At 42.8% G+C, this 24,071-nt stretch overlaps 3 protein-coding genes across 10 annotated transcripts in view; all 3 read left to right on the plus strand.

The window, feature by feature from the left end:
• The first annotated feature begins 500 nt into the window (after nucleotides 1-500).
• On the plus strand, nucleotides 501-8,648 carry cracdla (cracd like a). 5 transcript variants are annotated; one of them, XM_037108835.1, is made up of 11 exons: nucleotides 501-596; nucleotides 848-987; nucleotides 1,237-2,196; nucleotides 2,435-2,579; nucleotides 2,678-2,813; nucleotides 2,903-3,064; nucleotides 3,711-3,944; nucleotides 4,020-5,166; nucleotides 5,620-6,650; nucleotides 7,924-8,044; nucleotides 8,116-8,648. In XM_037108835.1, the coding sequence occupies exons 3-11, from the start codon at nucleotides 2,148-2,150 to the stop codon at nucleotides 8,289-8,291; spliced, it is 3,201 nt and encodes a 1,066-aa protein (XP_036964730.1). In that variant the 5' UTR covers nucleotides 501-596; nucleotides 848-987; nucleotides 1,237-2,147; the 3' UTR covers nucleotides 8,292-8,648. The 5 variants fall into 5 exon arrangements, 4 of the variants coding, with proteins under 4 accessions (XP_036964730.1, XP_036964732.1, XP_036964731.1 ...); XM_037108837.1 differs by lacking the exon at nucleotides 501-596 and having other exon boundaries at nucleotides 749-987; nucleotides 1,237-1,322; nucleotides 2,137-2,196; XM_037108836.1 differs by lacking the exon at nucleotides 501-596 and having other exon boundaries at nucleotides 749-987; nucleotides 2,137-2,196.
• Nucleotides 8,649-10,019: 1,371 nt separating this feature from the next.
• Nucleotides 10,020-13,457, plus strand: creg2 (cellular repressor of E1A-stimulated genes 2). The gene is made up of 4 exons (XM_037108842.1): nucleotides 10,020-10,556; nucleotides 11,393-11,562; nucleotides 12,721-12,834; nucleotides 12,951-13,457. Exons 1-4 carry the CDS (start codon nucleotides 10,131-10,133, stop codon nucleotides 13,090-13,092), a joined length of 852 nt encoding a protein of 283 aa, XP_036964737.1. The 5' UTR covers nucleotides 10,020-10,130; the 3' UTR covers nucleotides 13,093-13,457.
• A 1,439-nt stretch (nucleotides 13,458-14,896) lies between these two features.
• Nucleotides 14,897-24,071, plus strand: part of mgat4a (alpha-1,3-mannosyl-glycoprotein 4-beta-N-acetylglucosaminyltransferase A) — a 34,954-nt gene continuing 25,779 nt past the window's right edge. The window contains exons 1-2 of one of the 4 annotated variants that reach the window (XM_037108839.1): nucleotides 14,897-15,469; nucleotides 15,578-15,755. In XM_037108839.1, the coding sequence (XP_036964734.1) occupies nucleotides 15,662-15,755 (94 nt within the window). In that variant the 5' untranslated portion in view covers nucleotides 14,897-15,469; nucleotides 15,578-15,661. Of the gene's footprint in view, nucleotides 15,756-24,071 lie in introns of all 4 variants that reach the window. The other 3 variants (XM_037108840.1, XM_037108838.1, XM_037108841.1) reach the window with 3 other exon arrangements.

The following is a 24,071-nucleotide window of genomic DNA, read 5'->3' on the forward strand; positions in this document are numbered from 1 at the left end:
ATCATTAAAATCCACCTCGAATTATATTGCAATATCTGTCAAAATACTTGCAATATGATGTTTTACCATTGTTATTTTGTTTCACCGGACACACATGCAACAATCAAACCTGGAACATTTCATCATATGATAAATATCCTAAACACAGGGGTCGAAAGGATCCCTCAATAGAAGAAGTCTGTTATGTGTAGTCATGTGTAGGACACACACATGCAAAATTCCTGCATTTGTAAAAACACATTTCTCTATAACACAGAGAGAATGCAGTACAGCCGATGTTAGCTCCAGTGTCTGTCTGCTACATTTGGATTTGAACTCTGGCTCTCACCAGGGGGGAAACAGCTAATTCCTGGTCTGTGCTTGTATTTAATTTTTAACTTTCTACGATGCACACATACACACACACACACACACACACACACACACACACACACACAGATATGCATGGACTCTCCTCTGTGACCGCCCAGCAGTGTAAGCAACCTGGTGTAATGTGTAAACAGCCCTATGAGCCGTAATTCTTGTGTGCCTGTCCTCTTTCCAACTGGAGCTTTATTTTTTTTTCCCTCTACTCTCATTTCTGGGCCTAAAATCAGGTTAGCGTTTTATAAGGAGCTTAGCGCAGAGGGCCACAGTGTGCCACTAATGTAATAGAGTATCTCTCTCTCTCTCTCTCTCTCTCTCTCTCTCTCTCTCTCTCTCTCTCTCTCTCTCTCTCTCTCTCTCTCTCATTCTCCTCTGTCCTCTTTTCTCTTTGTGCATTTGCTTACCCTGTCATGAAGTGTCCTTCTCTCTCTCACTCTCTTTCTCCCTGCCGGTTTGGTCTCTCTCCTTCCACTTCCCTCAGCATCCCCCCCCGTCTGCAGATGTGGATGACACGAGCCTGAGGTTTAAACATTAGGAGAGTGGCACGGCCGAGACAACTCGGCTCAGAGAGGAGGACAAAGACGGGGGAAGAGGAGCAGACTTGCTGCTGTTAGACGCTGGGTGAGTTCACTGAGCAGTGTTTGAATGTGTGTGTGTGTGTGTGTGTGAGTGTGTGTGCTCTTTAACAGTTTTTCACATTGAGAAGGACAAGTACTTTCCCTGGGAATGTCAGGTGAACACTCTGTGCTGCAGTACGTGCCAGGGGGAAGTTTGTGATTAAGCCGTTGTTGTGGATTATGGCGTTGTGAAATCTTACAAGGATCTCTCCACAATGTCAATAATCCACGGGATTATCCTCTGTTTCTGTAGAGGCTGTAGCTCGGATCACCGGATGACAAAACTCTGAGGTGCGGCCTGATTTGTGAGCGCCTGAGTTTCAGCCCACAGACGAGCTGGAGTGTATTTGTAGGGCAAGAGGTTTGAATGTTGTGCCTGTCAAAACGCGACATCTTTTCTCCCATCCTGCTTCTGAAGTTCTCAACAGGGTGTGATTGTATGCTGAGAGCATGGGCTGGACGATACGACAGGTGCAGTGTGGACTTTGCATGTTTATCCATAACCTGACACATCTTGTCTTATCAGACACCCGTGCTGTGCAGGATCATCTCTGTTGACAACAGCTCCTTGGCTACACAGAAAACGGTGGATGCATTTCTCAAACGGGACATCAGCTTCAGGGCAGCGTACAGAATAATGTCTGGAAAACAAAGGAAACAAACACACTGCACTTAATCTCGCACACAAACCCAAATCCGGATGTTTGTCAGTCATGAGAGGAGCTGCCTGAGAGCAAGAATTTTACCTTTTGCTTTGTGCACAACATCTGACATCCAGGCTGCACTTCTTTGTGATAGCATGATGATAACGTATGTTTTGGTTCTTGACAACTCTGAACACAGATGTCTTGTAAAAGCTTCTTTGATTATATTTTGTTGATCACGTGGTCGGGAGTTTCTTCATCACGCCGCACCTAGCAACGGTAAAGATTGTGCTGTTCCTGATAATGCCAGTAAACCTTTGAACCTCAAGTCTAGTGTCCCATCTTCGGGCTATCACACAGAACATACCACTGGCGTAATCAGACCACGTTTTACACCCTCCAGCATGTGACAACAGCCTGTTAAAAGTGTGTGCCTCAAGTCTTTGTTGTCACAGTTGCAGTTGCTTTCTTTACACACCTTCCTGTCGTCTGTCCTGCACGTCTTCCAGGGATCAGATCGATGGAGTCCTTCTGTGGAGATACGGAAGAAAGCACAGAGGACATCGCAGGTGAGATTATCATCTAGAGAGAGCAAGCTTTTAAAATGAAGGACTTTGTCAGCATGACATTGGAACATGTCAGTGGTACACAGCAAAGGCACCATTTATCAGCAATAATGGATCATAATCTGCCACAGGAGTTGACACAGATTTGATGTAACAATTAGAAAAGATCATCAGAGAATATATAGGGTGTAGAGAGGAGGTGTGTGTGACCTGGATCTGTCTCCATCTCAATCTCTGCTAGGACGCAAAAAGTCCAAGCTTAAGTCTCTGAAAACTCGCCTCTTCAGGAAGACTAAGAGAGCAGGTGCGGAGGGAGACGCCAAACTCAGCCAGTCAGCCAGCGACATTACAGCGGGAAAAGATCTGGGATCAGAAGAAGATCTGGCGTGAGTGTCTGCATGACTGCAGACGTATGCTTTACAGATGCATTTCTGTTCTGATTTTCAGTCTATGCCTTTACCCCTCTTTTGTTTTGCCACACTAGATGCCCCCAGGGGATGATGGGATCACGGGCACTGTCCCATGACAGCATCTTTCTGGCAGATGAGGTCCTGACAGATGCTGAACCTGCCAGGGTCTTATCACAGGAGAATGTTCAGAGCAAGATTAAAGCTCTGCAGGTACAAACCTTTACTCTGGGTGTTTTGTTGAGAATTGAGCCTTTTTGAACGCAGTCTTTATTAAAAACCCTTGTGCTCTGGTGTCACAGACGAAGCTCCAGCTGCAGAAGATGCATTTGGGGCCGCCTCCTCTGGTTCTGCCAGTCAGACGAGCGGAGGATCAGGAAAGCCTCTCTGACGACGACGGTCATCCCCACAGCCCCTCTGAGATCTCTAGAGGGGATGTCACTACGCAGGAAACCCTCAGCAAGGTGAGTTTATCATCCTGCTTTACCTCCACATGGTCAGTAATCTGCCTATTAGATTAGTTCTTGTCAAGTATAGTTTAGAGTAGATGTGCAGGCTAAATATACTAGTTTTAATCTTTGCCAACTACTCTGGTTCGACTCCATGGAGGAGAGACAAGCAGCATCCTCTCAGAGTGTAGCAACATATTTGGACATCTTGCCTAATATGCAAGTGTAATTCTTGTGCGCATGTGTTTCTTTGTTTGTTTTTTGAGTCTGGAGTCTATGAGGACCCGGCACTGCGCATGGATGGAATTCCTTTAAACGCTGCGTCAGCGAGAAGTTTGGCTATTTATGTGTAACTAAAATAGTTATACTTAATGCCCGTCGCTGGGACTGATTCCAAATCATCCGGTGTGGAAAAGTAATAAAATGAAAACTATGGTTTTATGGTGGTATGATGAGGAGGAATAGAGGAGTCTCACAAACTAAGAAAAGAAGCTGCTCTTTAGTCTGGTGGTGCAGAGGACACTAAAACAGAGGTTTTTTTTTAAAAGGGTATAAAAACAAACCCCTAAATGTCCAAATAATACGTTACTGTGACTGCTGTTTTATGTGGGCTCATGTTCACCTCCTATACATTACATTATGATTTTCCTTTTCTTTTCAGACGATGTCGCAACCGTTCACTCGAGCACTCTCGCCCAACCAAAAACCTACATCAACCAAATTGGTGACTCCATCCAATCCCTCCGTCGTCTCCAATTCTTCAGTTGTTGAGCCTCCATTGGACTTCAGCTCCCCAGCCCAGTTCACCCCCTTCCTGGATAGCTCTGCTGCACGCCACCGGATGTCTATCAAGCCCAGGAACCAGAGGGCCAGCACCAAGAAGAGACTTGCCGCAGTGAGTATTTTGTCAGTGAAGATAAACAACACACAGTTCATGCACTTCCCTTACCTTCTGTTCTTTTTTTCTCAGATTGACTCCAGGTCTCACTTAAACAACATCGACCACCCTGAGTCTATGACAGAGGAAGAGCGACCGCTCAATACACAAGAAGAGGTGACGCCGGAAACAGAACAAGAAGGAGCTGTCATAAAGTCGGAGCGTGTTCCTTCAAAATCTCCCGAGGTGGTGCCAATCATTCCAGAGGCAGCAACCGGATCATCCAGCCAAACCTTTCCCGAACAGGACCAAGCTGTCCCTGGCAGACTGCACCCTCTGCCCCCACAGATACTCAGAGTTAAGCCTCACAGACCAGCGGATGTGAGGCCCAGTGAACGGCCGCACTCATCATTTATACCGTCAGACGTAAAGGACAAAAGAGAAGCAGGGTTTGAGATACAAACACTGTCCCATGACAAAATAAATACTCCAAACAAGTGTGGAATGACCGAAGCCTCCTCGGACCAGCTCTCGAATGCCCACAGCTCAGCTGTGGCACTCAGGTCTTCTTCTGCTCACCAGCCAGGTGAGACAGAAAGCACGAGAGTGATCAAGAGTCCCGCTGCAGGCTCCGGGTCCTTCCATTTCTCCATCACCACTGCCAAAAACCGAGATGGAGAAAGACCCCGATCTGGCAGTTTTGTGGGAGTGCTGGAGCAGATTGAAGCCAGGCACAAGATGGAGGAAAAGCCCTTTTCAAGCATGAAGGAAAAGGCAGAACTTAGAGACTCACAGCCAAGAGGGGGCCCCTTTGCTGTGGGAAGACTTAGACAGGAGGGTGCGGCGCACAAAAGCGCCGTTCTTCCATGGGATAAGAGGGAGAGCTTCAAAAAGGCGGAAACAGTGGCACCGTCTAAAAATGTAACCCCAGCAACAGGCGCCGCTGAGGAGAAAGAAGTGGAGAGCAGCCAGGAGTTGGTAGAAGAGGCAGTGGAAGCACGGGAGGTCGAGGAGGACGAAGGAAAGACAGCGTTTGGTATCAAACTGCGCTCCACATCTCAGTCGACCAGATTACGGTCTGATGCCTCTTCCAACCTGACCTCAAAGTCACCAGTGTGTCAGGAGCAAAGCGAGAAACACAAAAGACACGAAGTGAGCGATAATGCCGGGAATATGAGTAAGAACCTGCGAACAAGCATCTCATCAACACCATCCGCCAGTGGAGACCCTCAACTGGCTGGTGAGTCTCTGAGAAATTGCATTATTTTACCATGTAGAAGCTGTTTAAGAGGCTGCTCCTCTAATTCAAACATAAAAGTATATTAACAGGTCTTGGGGAGTACTACTGCATATGTGAAAAAAGTAGTATGTAGCTTTTTGTGTTTCCAGAAGAAGCTGGACATATTTTTGTGAATGGTCTCTAGTGGTGTCACTCAGTGTGTAATGTGTATACCCTTTAACCTGAAGTTTACTTATTAATGTAGTCCATTCAGTGCTACTATCTTCCTTTTAGCTCCCTATAGATTTAAACATTACACACATGTACACTGTAATTTACACACAGTAAATATTAACTCTGGGGTGATAAGATTCTCACTGACCAAATGGGACCTTCGCACTCTACCAGACTTCTGCTTCAGCTCCCTTTAACAGAGCTGCCAAGTGTGTCTAACCGAACTGTGTCACTCCTCAGATCCAGCCCCATCTGGCTTCTCCCTTCCAGTCAAGCATAACCCGCCATCGACCTGCGACCCTCACATCAAGCCAACGGACGCCCAGACAGCCTCTTCGAACTCAAAAGAAGCTGAAACAGCCCTTGTGGAGCCCCAGCCTGCCCCCCAAGCGGCTCCCCAGACGGCCCCGTCTGAGGTGTCCTGGATGAGCTTGGCGATGGAAAAGACCAGAAGCCTTCAGCAGCTCTTCACTAGCAGATTTCCGAGGGATTTCACAAGCACGCAAGCAGCGGCTCGACCGCAAGCACAGGCGCAGACAACGAATCAAACGGAGACGCCGACTGTTGCACAAATGCAGACACACTCTGTGAAAACACAACAAAGTACAACACCACCAGAGGCTGCAAGTCCACCTTCAGCTGATGCAGTGAGGGCAGAAAGTAGAAGTCAAGCACACACTGTCAAACCGTCACTCGTGTTGGTGCAACAAAAGACATCCACGACATCTCCCATTCAGTCAAACACCTCCAGAGAAGCACAGCCATCCAAACAAACCAGTGAACCCCAGTCACACCCAGCTACTACTCTGTCTGCCTCACAGTCTGTTCAGACCAAGCCGAGGACGACCCAGACTCCCGTGCACTCTTCTCTAACAGAGACCTCATCTCAGTCTGCACAGGGGAGCATCACACAGTCTCTTGCACAATCTTACCTTTCCTCTGGCCAGCAACAGCAGCAGCAACAGCAGCAGCAGCAGCAGCAGCAACAGCAACAGCAACAGCCCCCCTGGAGCAGTCGGGGAGGTCTTCACTCTGCCAGTCAGCTCAAATCTACAACCTCGGCTCCATATCCAGTTTCTACCAGCTCATCAGCTACGCCTCCTCCTCCTGCAGTTTCTGCGTCAGGAAGAGGGGAAAAAGAAGCCACCGTGCAGGAAAAAGAGGGTGCACTGCAGCCAGGGAGACGGCCAGTCTGGGCTGGGTCAGTGAGTGAGAGGGCTGCTTTTTTGGAGAAACGGGCAGAGTGGACGACTACACCTGGAACCAAGGGGGTTTGTGGTACTTCTTTGTAACTGTGTTTCATAAGGTGTTCGGCTGTAGATCAGCTAAAGGATAAGGCTGCTGTTATTCTATGTCTTCCTATGAAAAATCCCATGAAAAGTAAAAAACCAAGAGTGCAACAGTCAGTCTCTCAATCATGGACCTATAAAGACAACTAGATATAGTGTTGGAGGTGTGGCCCTGTTCAGTCCTAAGCAGCTCAGTGGCACGTGAAACCCAAAAAGTTGCACTTCCTGGGTTATAAAAATACCCAGATCTTCCAGCTCAAAGAAATGTACCCACCATTTTAAAGTAGCTTCTTTCACAATGTAAACTTTAGGGGAAAAGTTGTTTTTTTTTGGCCAGTGTGCATCAAGTGAGTTGTAACTGAACTGCTATGTCAGATTTGCTTCAAAGCCTGGTGCTGTTCCTGGGGGCTCGATCTCATTATATTCTGATTCATATACCCTGTCTAAGGTGCTCCTGCTGTATTCTCATCAGAGTCAGAGGCCAGAATTTTCTAGTTGACCTCTGAGTGTTCAAGGTGCTTGATGCCCAAGGTTAACAAAAAAAATTGTCCCACTGTAACAAAATGATGTTTCATCTTACACATGAGGCACACTTATACATAAAATGCAAGGGCACTCTTATACTTGGAAATATATCTGAATATTCCATTCATAAGGGTAATACATATACTTCGGTCCTACCCCACTCCATGGGTGCTGCCATTATTGTGTGACCTCAGACATTTTCTAGTAGGAGATCAGACATTTTCGAGTTCCGAGTTGCCTGGATCGCAGCATCGGTCTTGGGTCTATTTGTTCCTTCTGAGGACTTAAATCTTAAAAATGGGGTCACTGAAAACTCTGTAATTTCCTAAATATGCTGCACACGGACGTTCTTTTAGCGAACGGATGTAAATAGAGCAGTTGTGAGGAGTGTAGTCACTTTAGCTCTCACGTGAGGAGGTTGACTCAACATAAACTACAGTGTCCGTCCTAAAGAACGCATACATCTGCCAGTGCAATGTTGTGGCTCACTTGTCTGTTTTTAATAGCACAAATGAGAACAACAAATAAGACTGATGGTGCAGAGGAAGATAATGGTGCAGAGGACTAAGCTGCATCTTGTTTCAGCTGCAAAGAATCAGAGAGAATCAGAGCATCAGGTCCTCTTTGGTCTGAGTCTTTTCATGGGGTTTCTTCACAATGAATTAAGTACAGAATATCATTAGATTATTCTCCTGATTATTCAGATGATCTAACTCACAGTTTTCTCCAGGTGGACGTGAAGAAAGCTCAAACAGAGGCGCAGACATCAGGTGAATCCCCTGCACCGGCAAAACCCGCTCCTCTGAACAAAGACACAAAACAAGAGGGAAGGCCAGGAGACAGACCTGCAGGTGTGTTGACACACAATAAGTGCAAATGTATAGACACTGAACTGGTGAAATGACAGTTTTCTTTCTTATAGAGTCGTGTCCCACCAAAGTTCCAGACAGACCTCGTGAGGACAAATGGCTGCGTAAGAATGTGCCGCCATCTTCATCGCCCTCATCGTCTCCCCCAATGTCTGACAGTGGCCAGCCGTCCTGGATGGAACTGGCAAAAAGGAAGTCTATGGCCTGGAGTGATAAGTCCATGGAGTGAGTGGGAAGACTGTCAGGATTGTGTTGATTCAGCTCTGCTGAGGCTGTTGTATGTGTATGTGTGTGTGTGTGTGTTAACTTTTATTTAATTGTGTTAATGTTATATTGAGAGACAGACAAACAGAGTATCTATTGAAAATTAATTATAATCCCTGTGCACCACAAGCACTTCAAGATCAATGGCATTTCCGAAAACTGTTTTATGTGATTCAACATGTCACAGCTGTTAAAAGCTTATATTAAATAATAAAACTTTCTAATGTCGGCCTTTGTGTCTTTGTCGAGTGCTTTAATGTAACATGGCAAAGGAGAAGATGATGAATGACTAAATTAAAACCCCTCATATCTGATGTAATAAATCATCTGTTTTTTAAGTGGTTGTTTTGAAGCAAGAATGAATGTAAATAGATAAATAAAGACGTATAATTGTAGAATTTCTTCATATTATGTGGAGAGTGTAAGTCAGTACTGTAGTAGTATATCATGGGACATCCACTTGCACAATAATTTGGCCTCTGCCTGCAAGCCTGATGGAGAACCTGTCCTGTGCATCGCTGTAAAAGTAGACCGTTAGCTCACTGCTCTTCTTGGCCGGACCTGCAGACATACAATGCTGTTCAAAATGTACAAAGTAAGAGAACTACTTAGTCAGAGGTTTTTCAGGCCACTTCCAACATTTAACTCTTATTAAGCTCTTATCAGCTGAAGCCTCTGACTACAGGGTCTTGAAACGGTAGGTTGCACTACATATCATTAATGTAGGTTTTGGTTTGAAACATGTTATCAGTACTTGATTGCCTCGGTGCAGAAGCACACAAACAAGTCATACAAACGACCCAAAACTTATTCAGACTGCAACTGCTACTCCGATGCTGCAACCAGATGCTTAGCTGAATCTGTCTTACACATTCAGATTACTTTGGATATATCAAAACATGGTGAGTGCTCAGTAAAACAGAACCTGCCTTGTTTAAGTATCTTGTCCATTGTTGCTGATGGCATTATATTGTAATAATCTAGTGAATCATTTAAGTGTATAGAATATCAGACCCTCACAAAAGTAAAAACAGCTACCAAACCTAACAATTCAAGAGTACTCAATACAAAGTAAATCCTGTATGTTAATGATTCATATATGGTCGGGTAATTTCAGCGCTCCCAACCTTCATGGCCGATGGCAGATGACCCATCAAAATAAATCATTAGTAAGGACCCCTTGTAGCAGGTTTACGGCCATAGAGGGAATGTGAACTGTGAGAAGACTAAGAAGTTTAATTCTAAACATTTTCAGACACCTACAGAGGTGACTCTGAGCAAAAAAACTAATTTTGATGTTTCTTTAATCAGTTTGTAACTCATCAGGTAATACATAACGTATTTCTGATCTGATTCTGATTTTGTTAATAGTGTGATAGAAGCAGGTGTAAAATACGACTGAAGTATTTGTAGTGATATTACTTGAGCTCATTACACTCTACATAAACTTACTTACGTCTTTGAATGTAGGGTATTACGTGCAGTGGACTGTTTTTACAGTGTGGTAGTACTTTTAATATGCCCAAACAAAGCATATAAACCTCTCCCAGTGTGAGTGGCATTAGTATTACTAAACATAAACGTTATTTAGTTGTACTTGAGCACTAGTAAAAGCCCTGGCTACAGTGGAAGAGTATCAGGACCTTTCTCTATCAATTGAGCAGTAACCCTGGTTCAGCATTAGGGGTCGCTGTGTCGCCTCATCTCTGTTGCAAAATCTCCCCGTGTTACGAAAACACATCCACGTGAGGGTGTAAACAACAAGAGAGTGGTAGACGGACAGCCATTGTCCGAGCTCAATGACATGAGGGCCCGCTACTTTCCCCTGGCTGTGTTTGCCAGTCTCCTCTGCCTATGCCGGAGCTACACCCTGAGGAGCTCCATGTCCTGGGTCGTCTCCTCCAACGACGTGGTGGAGGACGCGGACCTGTCGGAGGAGGTCGCCCCGGCGCTGCTGGTGGACAGTGCGGGGTTGTGGAAGCAGGCGTACCCGTCCTCTAACGTCCTGGGAGACAGCGTGGAGAGCCCCGGAGAGCTCGTGAAGCCGGAGAACGACAATGTGGCTCAGCTGTCCTCTTCTCGCCTGTTTTCATATCGGTTGGAGAAGGTGAAGAAGTCCGGGGGCAGCGGTCCTCCCCCTCCACCTCACCAGGAGACCGCCAGGACTGCCAGATACATAGCTCACTACAGTGACTGGGGTCATCTGGCCACCATTTCAACTCTAGACAAGGTAATGTATGTCCTCACTGCTGTGTCAACACGCCTCAACAATTTAAGGGTAACCACACCAGTGTATACAGGTATTGGGGAGTCACACTGCAATGTGAGAGAGTTGCATTATGGGTAATCTAGGCACCGGGCACTGAAAAGGAAGAATGATGCATAGAAATGAATAGAATGCATAGAAATGAATATATATATATATATATATATATATATATATATATATATATATATATATATATATATATATATATATATATATATATATATATATATATACTGTCATATATATATATATATATATATATATATATATATATACACACACACACACACACACACACGTATATACATACATAAAAACATGGTGGAGACATAACATTCTGCAATCAAGAAAATAGTTTGAAATCTGTAATGTGAATTAGCATTTGTTGCAGAACTTATTGTTAATAACTTATTGTTATTTCATAAGCATATTTATCCTATTTTTTTGTTGGTTAGGATGGAAACAGCTTCACATCTTGTAAAAGAATGGGTAACAGGATTCATTCTTACATTTCCTGCAGAGGGTGAGGATTGCCAGTGTGGACAGATATTGATTAAATTGAACCAAGGAAAGTACATAAATATTCATGTTGATGGCTACTCTGTTATGGATGGTCTCAGCTCTCGATTTAATAGCCTGAAGAACATGCAGTAGGGTATAATTGCATGTTTGATTAATCTTTGTTTGTTATTAAAAGTGAAAACGATTCGCACCCATTCAGACCCCTCTGGCTCAGCATCATCAGGGTATGTTCCCTGTAGCAAGATATCTTTGCTAATATCCTACTCTTGGCACAGATCAAAGGTCTCCCCTTTGGGAACATCTTCTCAGTGAGTGATGGACCACTGGACAACAGCACCGGAGTCATCTACTTCTATGTGACTCCTATGGACAACTCTGTATCAGACCTGAAGAATAATCCTTATGCTTCGCTCACGTTCTCTGAGGCTGAGGGAGAATTCTGCAGGTAATTCCCAACTTTAACGTACTCCCACAGCTACGCCGATTTTTGTGGGTGGGAAACAGAGTGTGCGGAGCAGGATGTGACTCCATTGACAATAGTGGGATTAAGGGGAGACGATATGCATGTTGCAAAACACAAGCCATGTGAATAAGCCCACAAAGGAATCTGTCAACAGTAACTGATGTGTCGAGTGGAAACAAGATTCCAAACTTATAATCAGAGTCAGAATCTGCGTTAATGGCCAAGTATGTCTATCTATCTATCAATGGCCATTGGCATAAAAAGTATACACTGAATAATCTCTATACAAGTCATGTATGTTGTAAATAGTACATGTTGTGATGACTGATGCAGTTGCTTACTTACAGCCACTATTGTCTAGTCAAGAGGAGTCAGTGGTGCTATCAAACAGTGCAGTCACTAAAATAGGTTTTTCAAAAACTGTGCATCACCATAACCATGATAGGTCCATGAGCGGGCAGTCATAAATGTGCACAGACAGTGTTAGGCTTGTTGCTTGACTCTCATCTGGACCTTAATGGATTTTACATCCTAACATACTTTCAAATTATTTTTAATATTTTCTTATGAATATGTAATTTAATGTTAAGTGTAAAAGGCCAATCCAATTACAGGGTTGGGATGGGGTTTGGAGGTCACATGTCAGTCGTACTGTAATTTTTATATTAAAGGAGTATATATATATTATACAATTCTTCTAAGCATTACTGTTCTCTCATTTTCCCTTTTCCCCCTAAGTTTTCCCTTTTTGTGTTGTGTGTATTTGTGTGTCAGTATTTTTGAGAAGATAAACATGTTCAAATCCAGAACAATTGTACTTTGCCTGTGTACAAATCGTTATACCAAAATATTAAGGTTGATGGGTCCAGCTGAACGCAAGATTAGCAGCAGAGAGATAGAAAGATGGACATATTCGCACACACTCTAACGTGACCAGATGCATGACTGCCTGCAGATGAAATAATGATTAGCACAAATCAGCTGACACGCGGTATGCCTGCCCTGGAGCTTTCTGGGCCCTGAGGCAGTTGCCAGCTAAAGTTAAATTAGTTGTAGGCCCAGAAAAGCTAAAAAACCCTATTGTGTGTTTGTGTTTGATGTGGTGTGTCACAATGGTAACATGATTGTCTGTGTTTAAAGGCAAATGGTGTATGATCCAGAGGATCCAAGATGTGCTAGACTCACGCTAACAGGCAAGATGGTGGAGGTGGCCCCAGAGGAGCTTGCGTTTGCAAAGGAAGCAATGTTCTCAAGGTAAGTCAGCTAATGGGTGATGTAGTAGTGTATGTATACACGTTGACTTCCTTTAACCTTGAAAATGGGGGAAAATAACAAAATGTGTCTTCATGATTTATACTTTATTTTTGTAGACATCCTGTGATGGCCAAGTGGCCAGTGGGACACAAGTGGTTCTTCATGAAGCTAGAGATGATCCAGGTCTGGCTGCAGGACTGGATTGGAGGCGTATCGCTCATTCCACTGGAGGACTACTTTAAAGCGACACCTTTCTAAGAAAAGATCTCTCCTGCTGCATTGTGTCAGCCTACAAAGATCCACTCAGCTGTCTACACCACAGATGTGGTGCCAAAAGAATATTTTCAAAATCTTTTCCTTTTTTAACTGCTGTTGCAATTTCAATTTGTGTTTCAAGATTATTCTTCACTTTTTTCTTTTGCACAATTTCACAAAATCAGTTAATCAGTTTCCTGTTTTGTCTGTGAAGGTATGTAGAGTCCACGAGGAAGCCACAGTCATCACAGGAAGCATAGAAATTGTCTTTTAATATATTCTTTATAGACACTGTTTTTGACATTTTGTGGGTTTGCATTAAAGTATGTGTGCTGTTTGAAAAATAAAATGAATGTTCGCACACACTATTATTGTTCAAACTGTTCTGATGGAATAGAAATTCATGGTGTTATCATTTAAACCTTCAAAGGTTATTTAATATTTACACCTCTGAGCTCTGTTTTCTTTAATTGTGTCAAAAATGTGAACGAAGCTAAGCGTGGTTATTTCTCTAAAAATATTACAAAAAACCCCCCACATTAAAATAACAGGTAGCCACGAGTTGACATCAGTTTCTTGTTGTTTGAGGCTGTGTGATACCTGTTAGTTTGAAACAACTCGGTTTTGCACAGTAGATGGCGCTCTTTCTGTGATAGAGTGAGGAGTCACTGCTGCTGCCTGGTGTAAAACACTGTGGTCGCTTGAGGCCTGTGGCTGACACCTCGAAACTTCCCACAATCTTCAAGTCTTTACAGGAAGGCATTTCGTAATGTAGTAATTTTAATCTTGACGTAACAACTAGATACACGGTTTGTTAAAGAATGCATTCATTATTCAGAGTAGCCGGATTCCAGTTTCCAGCGATGCCTCAAAAGACTAAATGCTTTATTTTGAAAGTTGTTACCGGAAGACCTTGTTGAGCACACTGATCGGGAGTCAGATACTGCAGCAGAATTGACTGTAAGATTGTCTTGATATCTTGGAAAGCAGATGGTCGTCATCTCAGATTTTGAAGGCGTATGAAATAATTTAAAAATAAATTGACAGTCTCAAAGTGTGAAACCAAAAACAGCAAACTCTATAGTGCCTCTAGCTGGTCTGACCTTTGTTTCGAAACAATCAAATTATGTATGGGGTTTATTCAATTCATAAATCAAGCAACGCTTTCAAGGCATTTGAAATGCTATATTGGCTTCACGTCTGAAAAATCCCCATGACAATTACTGGTGTAGTATCACTAGTTCGCGTATAAATTCAAATTAAACTAAACATTAGAAGCATCAAGTATTATAAATTCCATTATAAACGTATGGTCTGAATGCCCTCACAGTAAATACTGCAGCAGGGGAACAGAAATGTGGATTTTATAATGCTTCTGGATATAAACTGTCACTAAATCGACCCTCTCATGCACAGACAACCAGTTTGGTAAACTTGTAAACACTGAAACGACCTCGTCTGATGCGCTGAAGATGCCAGATCTGTAATGAAGTCCATAAAAACTCTGTCCATATTACGTATAGCAGACGCAATGATAAAACACTGAGACTCGCTGCAACTCTCTCTCCTCTCTCGTTACTGTCAGCTCAATTTAAAGGGGCTTACCTGGCAGGGGAAAAAGACATTTACAGTGCCAAAAAGATTTTGAACTGTAAATAACTACAGACACAGATAATTAAACAAATAAAATAAAATTGCTGTAAATTAACAATGCGACTTTTTCTTTCAGCGTTTACACGATCTGTTCTGTTTTCTGGCTTGTCTCTCGCAGCGCACGGACTAGGTCACAAATATCGCGGGAACACGTGGCCCATTCCGTAAGTGTGCAGTTGTTTTCGAAGGCAGAACTATTAACGTAAAAGTTACCTATGTGAAAATGGCGAAATGCATCACTTAAAACAGACGAAAGAAGCCAGCAAGGTTACCCCTTCAACGCTTAAATGGGGCAGCGCTGAAAAACAAACAACTACCACAGTCTTGGTTAGCTGGCTTTTATTTTTTCAAATTCATCTGTTGCCAGTTGAAGCGGAATCAACGTGATTTGAGGCGTTGCCTGTCGGCCACCGTCAGAGACCGAGCAGCCTATCCCGGAGGACCAACCATCACACACTCGAAATGCCTTCCACTTGTAACTTGTAGCTAACGACTGGCTGTTCAAACATACGATGGACTGTATCGGCAGCTAGCTAGTTCAATTTTAAACGACCATGTAAGCTGTCTTGCCCGGGAAGGCAGTTGACTCGTGACTGATCGCCGTAGGACGGTACAGGAGGAGCCAGTTCCAGCCCTCCGAACCAACGACAACGAAAGACGCACCGAGACTGAGGGTACATTCGAGCACTCCCCTCCCAGCGCACAAGTCCGCGTTCACACACTCCGGGTAACTACAGCGCATTTTTTTTCTTTTTCTTTTTTTTTTCTCCCGTCGGTTTCTGACCGTTTGACGCCTCCGTATGCCTGCGCCTACACCCGTCTCGACACCCTGAAGGCAGAGAGAGGAGCGGAGGGAGGGAGGCAGCGGCAGCTCCGGGGTCCCCGACACTCAGCCGAGGAGAGGCATCGCTGAAATGAGATGAGGCTCAGAAATGGAACTGTGGCCACTGCGATTATTTTCTTCACGTCGTTCCTCAGCCTGTCCTGGTACACAGCGTGGCAGAATGGCAAAGGTACGGCTGAACACTCCCGTCATCTCGGTGACCACACACACTTAGATATATACATATATACATACATACATAAATAAGGTAGCTGTGGGACTGTTTATTAGAAGAGGCGACTGTTGGAAGGCCTTGTTAACAAACTGGCTCACGTGAAGATGACGTGACTCCAGCAGCAAGTCGTAGGACAGCAGGTGTAGCCTTTCACTTCGCACCTCATGCTGTGTGTGTGCTGTAGGTTAGCGGGCAACGTGACACGCCATGCGTTGTTGTGGTGCAACGTACATTGAAGGGGGGGTGCTGTAGTGTAATACCTAGCCTTTCCGAAACTAGTGTACGTTTACTGATTTCAGTCATGTACCATGCCCTCTGATGTATGCGCTTTCACGGTTTGACGGCATGGCAGATCTCCTCTCAGTCTGTATCACCCTTCGCAGCGGCTTATCTCCACATTTTCGGTTTCTGTCCGGCCCCAGTCAATTTGAGACAATTTAGCCCTTCCCTTGTCAGTTTAAAGCGCAGGCAGCACAGTGTGTAACTTGAATAACACACCGGTCCGTGTCATTTCCCTTCCTGCGGGCACATTCAAAATGTTTCATTGGAACAATAACCATATTTGTTTCATGTCCTGTCAGACATCTGGGCTCAGGCTTATTAAATAAATGCTTCTGTGTTTCACTAGTATGCAAGGACCCAGAACTCTTATCCATGTGGGGAGGGTTGTGGGCCCTGGTGACTTATTATCAGCAGAGTGTAAATAATTGCAACCCTTAGATAAATTCCGCGGCAAGGGCCTCATGTTGTGATTACTCTGGAGCTTATCAGCTCGATTGAATATTTTCCTATAAATGGAGTGCAGTCAGTGGCACCACTACAGCAAGATGAGACTCATCAAGAGTGCGTTTTGATAAGCAAAGGTCAAGTAAGGAAGACCTCTGCTCTGTATGCTGGACCTGTTGATATGATTCAGCAAGTCTGTAGTCAGAACAGGGCTATTGAGATCAAACACTCATCAAGTTGAGATAATTGTTAAAAGATACAAACATGATATGGCTGTTTTTAACAAGCTGGTAACAAGTACCCTTTTACTTTACCCTTACAGCTACCTCTACTGTTGTTGGTTTTGGCATGCTGTCAAAGGTTCCATTTTCTAAGCATTGAAATACCAGAAAAATGGACCGCCACAGCTTGTTTTGCAGCATTTAGCCCAACGTGTATGCCAGATGCATAACAAACATATACAATTATCAGATCTAACAATACTTAATAACTCTGATCGGGATGGGGGCCAAAAAAGCTTAGTTGGTTTCAATGGCTTAAAAATGGCATTTGTTGCCAGTTGATTCCAAATATGACCACAGAGTACAGAAACATGATGCAAATACAGTAAGGCTGCAAGTCATACGACGATTGTCACGTTCACTCTTCATTTGAGTAAATAAATCAGCACATGGACACAGCGCATCATGAATGGAAAGCAGCAACTTAAGTCCACCCAACGAAACTCCTGTTGAATCTGGATGATTCAAATGTTTGCTCACGTCCAGCTCATAAAGGTAATCTCTTGCATTTTCTGGAAATATGGAAATCCATATTGTTGAGCCCTGCATAGAAGTTTCCCCTTGATGGTAAAAATGAACAATTTTGGCAAATGGCAAAGAACAATAGGCATGGAGACACTATTACCAAATTCAATTCAAAAGACAAACCTTCTCCGTGCGTTCGGACAGCACTATAATTAACATAGTCACCAGTTCAGTTCAGTGTAGTGTAGTGCTGGCAGCGTTCCTGTATTTCCTTGGCCTGTCTCTATATGCAGCAGGTGTCTCTCTGCCACGTAGGTGTTGACAAATTGTAGAAAGTGCTTCTTGATTTGACTTGTTCGCTTATTTGCAGCATTTCTTTCTAACATGCTGCGGCCATTGTGTTTTTAAAGATTTTTTCTTCATTTGTTTGTGTTTGTTTGTCTATTTGCTTGCTGCAGCGCATTAAGAATCAAACTATTGTAAACAGCGAGCCTATTTGTTTTCTGTTTGGGTTACAGAAGGTGTCAAATGTTCACATTCTGGGTACGTGCTGGCAGTAATGAAGATCCCTTTTTGGCCTTGTATTGAAGGCTGTGGTATTGATTTAAATCATAAACTCTGGGCAGCATTAGTTTATGTGAAACAAATAGCTTTCATTCTTTGCTGAGAAGCTGCATTCTTTATGCTCTAGGCTGGGTGGTTTTCTGTCTTTATGTGACTGAGAACAAATGTAACACTTGTATCTTAGCTTGGGCAGGGGGACAAACAAAAGGGATGCTGTCAGATCGAGACACTGAACACATTTTTCAAAGAAATGCAAAATAAAATACAATGTCCTTACATGCTTTCAGAAAATGATTTTGTCACTTCAGTAATATTTAAGTAACAGTATTTCAGTATTGTATACGTAAGCTCTGATTAGTGTATTGCCTTCAAGTGGAGCCTCCACCTGCATCAACAACATCACAAGCCTTATTCATGCTCTGTATCTTGTATTGCTCTGGTTCATTGCCTTTCTGTGTTGCTTCTTGCCTTTAAAATGAGATGTTTTAAGACAGCTTTTCTTCTTCTTCTTTTTTTTAAACATACAAGCCTCTTTGATGTTCCATATCATCTCTCCCTGCGGTTATAGATGGCTCCTTCTCTTGAAGCTGCCCAGCGTGGGTGTTTCGTGTGTACTTGGCCTCAGGCATTGAGTCACTGTAGAAGTGAAACGTATTCCAATGCGGTTCTAGTAGCTGTTCACTGAAAGCACGCTTGTATTTAGACTAATGACAGTCTTGTGTGATTATTGTAGTCGATATAAGACACAGCTCGTGGTTTTGTTTGGAGTGCTATAGGGGTGGAGAGGTAATCTTAGGCAAAGTTTGTATTTTTATTTTCGTTCCCCCTAACCTGATGCTTCCGCCAGCCTGTCTCGTTCCTGGTCACTCGACTGCTGTGATGAGAGCTGTGCCAGTCAGCTGTCCAAACACTCCATGTTGAATGACTCTTCAGAATGTGTACTTCTCTGTCAGAGTCGGCCCCAACCCCCCAGTGAGAGACTGCTCTTTAGTATCTATGGTCACATCGCAAATGGAACCTTAACAATGCGGACTAGCAGGATAAATATCAGATGCATTACTGATAAACTGATAACAAGTAGCTGTGTTTTTTAAACAGATGATGCATTAGCTCAAAATATGACCATTGCCTTTTCGGCTTAGGAGAGCTTTATCTGTTTGTGTTTACCATATTAATCATGGCAGAGTGTACTTGGTGGTGCACAACTAAAATTAATGAGTGGGTAGCAGGGGAGAACGTATTAGAGATGTCTTAATACCCCCAGTCACAGTAACATGCAAACAAACTCGATAAAGATTACACAACCCACATCCACCTCCTGACGGTAAAGAACATTAGTGACAGTAAACAACACACTTTAACCACTTTGTTTGTTGTCAGCCTTGTTTTAAAAGTGTTGTACTGTCATCACCACATCATGCCACCACAAGCAGATTTTTTAAAAAACAAAACAAATCAAAACAAAAAAAATACTTTCACAGTTTAAATGTACTTTATTTCTTTTTCAGACATAGTTGTACTTGGATTGAGATGAAGATCTTGTTTACCTAAGTGTGAACATTATACCGACATGACAAGAAACCAGTTTGTCCCGCAGCTCATTAGAGTGGTATGGTTGCTTCCCCAGTTCAAGATTGGTATGAAGAACCTGTAGAGACAACCTGAGGTGAGATGTGAGAGTTGAGAGTTGAGTTACTGCCCAAGTCCATTCGACAGCCCTGGTGTCAGTTAAATGAAAACTCTTGAATTGTCATTAGACTACATCTACGCAACATATTAATTTAATGGAATACACAAATGTGTCTATAATCAGATCTGCTTGTGTCCTCATGATGGGACAGTGATATTTATAAGCTTATTAATTTACACATTCACACAGTGGGGGATTTTTTTTCAATGCCAGCTGTCGAGCCTGCATTTGGCAGCTGTAAGTGTGTTGCTTTTAGTCTAGAATATGTGTTTTAACTTATTAGTATTTGTCCATATTATAGTTTGCTCTTCATTTGTACATCTTGTCATTCTGCTGCCTGTAGTATAATACATGTTTGTGGTCAAAGATAGATTTATATTGGTCTATGTGTTCCCTAATATGTGCCGATATGAAATCTCTGTTTAGGGGGGAGGACTGTAATGCAGAAAAATATCCTTTAGGTCATAATTCCCAGTAAGTGTATTTTAAAACTGTACAACATCTAGCCTCTGATCTTTGCCACAAGTGTCAGATAGCCACATTTGAGGGATCATGGCAATAGAACTGCGTTCATCGAACGATACATCAATATTGGAATTTCTTACTCCTTAATTTCAGTATCAGTGCTGTCCCCAGAAATCAAGCAAAACCCCTTTTGTGCTGTAAACATTCACATGGCTAGATGTGGGTTGACTTAGGAATTGATAACCACCGTTTTCCAAGCATGTAGTGTGATCATTACTCTGAGGCTCCGTGAAGCCAAGTAACTCGAGGATATCCTGCATATGTTGAACCTGCCTTGTTGTGCAGGCTCTTTGTATCTTGTTTGACATTTCCCTTTAAACTTGACTGGGGAAGTGTCTTGGCAACTTGTGTCACAGTGGAATGGTGTTTTAGTTAAGTTATAAAAATGATGTGTTCCAGATGTTTTCAGGACATGCTGTAGTTGTGAGCACTGTAATACTTCCTCTGTGATTTCCAACAGTAGTCTGAGACGCCGCTGAACTGCTTATGGCTTCAGCAGATTGGTTGAGAATGTTACCGGGCACATTACACTCTTCCGCTCTGTAAATTTGACTTCCTCCCTGCTTTCATTAAGCCCATGCGTTCCTCTTCCTCTGTGTTTAAAGGCATGGTTTTCTTCCATCTTCACATCAAACACAATGGACCAAAAATAGCGCAAGTGTTTGCAGCGGCAGAGGTAAATGAGCAGGCAGATACAGAGGGTGGGAGGCCAGATACATGGTTTATTGGTCAGAATAGGAGAGAATATGGCGCTCACATTGTGTTCTCTCATTTCTACTGAATGGTTTTGAATGCGTGTGTGTACATTTGATTTGTGTGGACTGTGAGGGGCGGGCAGTCTGCCAGACAAAATCCTAAGTGGCCTGGAAGGAGGACGAGAGTAGAAAAGGCCAAGTCTTAAAAGAGAGAGGATGAGAAGAGCCTGAGGTGGGCTGTATGATGGAGGGAGAGGATGAGAGTGCTGACAGGGCAGTGAGACAGTAGGATTTACTTCCTTTCTCTGTGTTTTATTCGCTACTTGGTCACATGCACATACCCACAAGTCTGTCCAAACAAAAGCAGGCGTGTTCAGCTGTTTGTGAGTTAACAATCGCCGTTTCCCTCCTCGTGCTTCTGCTCACTTCCTGTATCCCACACTGCTGATCATTCATTCATGCATGTTTCTTCTCTGCTTGTGGACAGAATTCCCTGACGGCACACAGTTCCTTGTCAGAGGGGAGAGAAGGTGATTGTTGGGCTCTAACTGTTCTGTTGACTTTTTGTGTTGCATAATCTTGCTGTATATACTGAACAAGGACACGTTAGTTTGCCTGTGTGGGTCTGCTCCTGAGAGCTTTGCAAAAGGTGGTGATCTTTGCATTCATGAAAAAAAAAGGGTTTACTGGAATTAATGTGTTTTGGCCTATATACAAACAGTTCACACGCAATTCTGGTGGGAAGCCTGGTGGCCATGCAGATGTGGAAAGTGTGAATTTGTTATAAAATGTACTCGCTGAAGCCAGACAATCCACTTCACTACAGACGTGCCTCGGCTTACAACTTGTCCGGTAATTGGTTGGCAGATATTGGTGTATCACAGGTATATCAGTATTGGCATATTTGTTGCCTAATATGTGCCGAAATGAAAACCTGTTTTTTTTTTGTGTGTGTGTGTGTGTGAATTCAATGGAATCAAAAATGCATAAGGTATTTTATAATCATTAAATTCCCCATAAGTTTACTGTTTCAGTGCCCTGTTGTCATTTTAGATGGTAAAGTTAAGTGTTAAAGAACAAAAATTATCCTGCCTCTGTTGCATATCTTTGTCACGTGTGTGAACGCCCTTGCCCCAAAACTAGTGAGTCAAATCCAAAATGTTCCAGCAAAGGAGCCACTAAGAGTGGTGCAGTTTGTGGAGACTGCAAACCAGCAAAGACATTTCGTCAGTGCTCTTTTACAGTTAAAGGCCCACAGATTCACAATGCCATCAAACATGAAAACATTGACTGATATCACAGTTTTCAATATTAAGGCAAAGAATGGCTTAAACAAAGGAAAATCTGAGAATTCTGACCGACTTATTGATACTTTTTTGTCTATATTGTAGTGATGTATCATGTGCTTTGCTACTCAGAAGCCTAGTCAGGGACGAGATTGTCAAATTAGCCATGGCTAGAAATCCTATACACTGCATTGCAAATAGATAAAAATATCAACATCAGAATTTTCTACTTCTGGTATTGGTTTTTGGACGTCTTCAAAATTCCAGTCTTGGTCTGATTACTCCACATTTAAGGGAACCTCCGTGTTTGGTGCGGATTCCTACAAAATCATTTTTGTCATTTTTTCCACAATGAAAATGAAAAGCAGAAATTCACCTACTATTCCAGCGTGACTAAAAATTGGGACTCGTATCTCATTAGCAATATCTGTAACTTAATTGCAGTAGGATTTTTTTTGCATGTCATGCATTAGCTTAATTGAAATAACTATGTTTTTGATCAATTCGGACAGAAAATAGTCAGGGCTAAGAATACCAAACATTTCCCCATTAATCAACATGGTGCAATTTATATGAATGAAAATTTCATTAACTGTTTTGCTTATGTAAAGATTAAATATATTGAAATGGCTGTTGTAATTTCCCAGAGCCTTAGGTAACATTTTAATTTCTCGTCTCTTCTTTTTTTCAGCAAACTGTGCAAAACTATCAACTGTTCAATCTTCTATCATGTAGATAGAAAAAAAACATCAAATCCTCACATTTGAGAAGGTGGAAACTGTAAATTTTTCATATTTTTGCTTGAAGAATTTCAAAATTAGATTGTGATAGATTCTTTTCTGTCAATCGACCAACCGTTCATTTTTGTCATGTACTCAGCTCTGGATCCCACCGGATATCATTAAGCAATCGATTGGTGTCATCCCTGAAAGTAAGGCTTGTGCCAAAAAAGAGTGATATCCCCGGCAGATAGTAGCTTTACGGGAGCCAAGTGGAGCCAGAGGAGTGGAAGTAAGCAGAGCGAGGCGACGCTCTCAGCTCAGTGCTCTCAGACAGCATGCTCTGCCACAAAGGAAACACAGCAGGCTGCAGAAGCTTATCATCAGTAACAGCACAGTAGAGGAAGAGGAGTGGGTGGAGGTCAGGAGAAACAATGAGCCCATGATGAGGAGGCAAAATTAGGAATCTGAGTTGGAAAGATGCCAAATGGGCAAATGTTAGTCTGGCCTGTTCTGATACTACTTCACTTTTTGACCCTACAACTCTTTCACTTTACTGTACTGTGTGGCAAATGGTTAGTTGCAGCTCTAATGAATTGCCATCTATTTTGATAATAGAATTAATAATACATTGCTTTTCGAGCACAAAATGTCAAAAAATTCCCGGTTTTAGTTCCTTTGATGTAAGGATTTGCCGCTTTTCTTTTGTCATTCATGATAGTAAATAAAAAGTCTTCTTGTTTATACATAAGGAGCAATTTAAGGACTTCACTATGGGCTCTAGGAAATTGCTATAAGCATTTTTGTTATTCATTATTCCATATATTTATTTATGCATCCATCTTGAAAATAATTGGCAGGTTAATCATTCCAAGTAATTGATAGTTGAAGCCCTACTTCAAAATGAAGGGTTTCTTGTGTATTGCAAAGAAAAAACAGACAGAATGGGATAACGGTGTGCATTTTGTCTTTCTGCAAACTACATGGAACCGTTCAGGGAGTACCACTCGCCTACACATGATGGATCGACCTGCACTTCTCTTCAGGGAAATACCACCAAAAATCAATAATACTACCTTGTGCATGTGCAATACTATTTACGTGTGCTGGTGCGCTTGTTTTTTGTTGCGCGATTGACCTCGGCCGACTGTTTAAACCCCCAAAAGTTTAATCTGTGTTAACGAGTTTTAATTATAAGTAATCTTATTTTTGTCCATTGGATGTGAGCCACATTACATTATGCTTCTTCAGTTGAATGTGGTCATATAGATATAGCTGTTTAACTCCATCAGTCATGTAAGATTAATGCAGGAACATCAA

Source organism: Acanthopagrus latus, chromosome 9 (assembly GCF_904848185.1).
Source record: "Acanthopagrus latus isolate v.2019 chromosome 9, fAcaLat1.1, whole genome shotgun sequence".
NCBI classification, from domain to species: Eukaryota; Metazoa; Chordata; class Actinopteri; order Spariformes; family Sparidae; genus Acanthopagrus; species Acanthopagrus latus.

Bases quoted from the DNA above. Each gene is read 5' to 3' on its own strand.
- creg2 (XM_037108842.1), top strand. From the start codon at position 10,131: ATGAGGGCCCGCTACTTTCCCCTGGCTGTGTTTGCCAGTCTCCTCTGC. The intron at 11,563-12,720 runs GTAATTCCCAAC...CTGTGTTTAAAG, and splicing joins GCTGAGGGAGAATTCTGCAG to GCAAATGGTGTATGATCCAG. The intron at 12,835-12,950 runs GTAAGTCAGCTA...TTATTTTTGTAG, and splicing joins AAGGAAGCAATGTTCTCAAG to ACATCCTGTGATGGCCAAGT.
- cracdla (XM_037108835.1), top strand. From the start codon at position 2,148: ATGGAGTCCTTCTGTGGAGATACGGAAGAAAGCACAGAGGACATCGCA. The intron at 3,945-4,019 runs GTGAGTATTTTG...TTTTTTTCTCAG, and splicing joins CCAAGAAGAGACTTGCCGCA to ATTGACTCCAGGTCTCACTT. The intron at 5,167-5,619 runs GTGAGTCTCTGA...GTCACTCCTCAG, and splicing joins TGGAGACCCTCAACTGGCTG to ATCCAGCCCCATCTGGCTTC.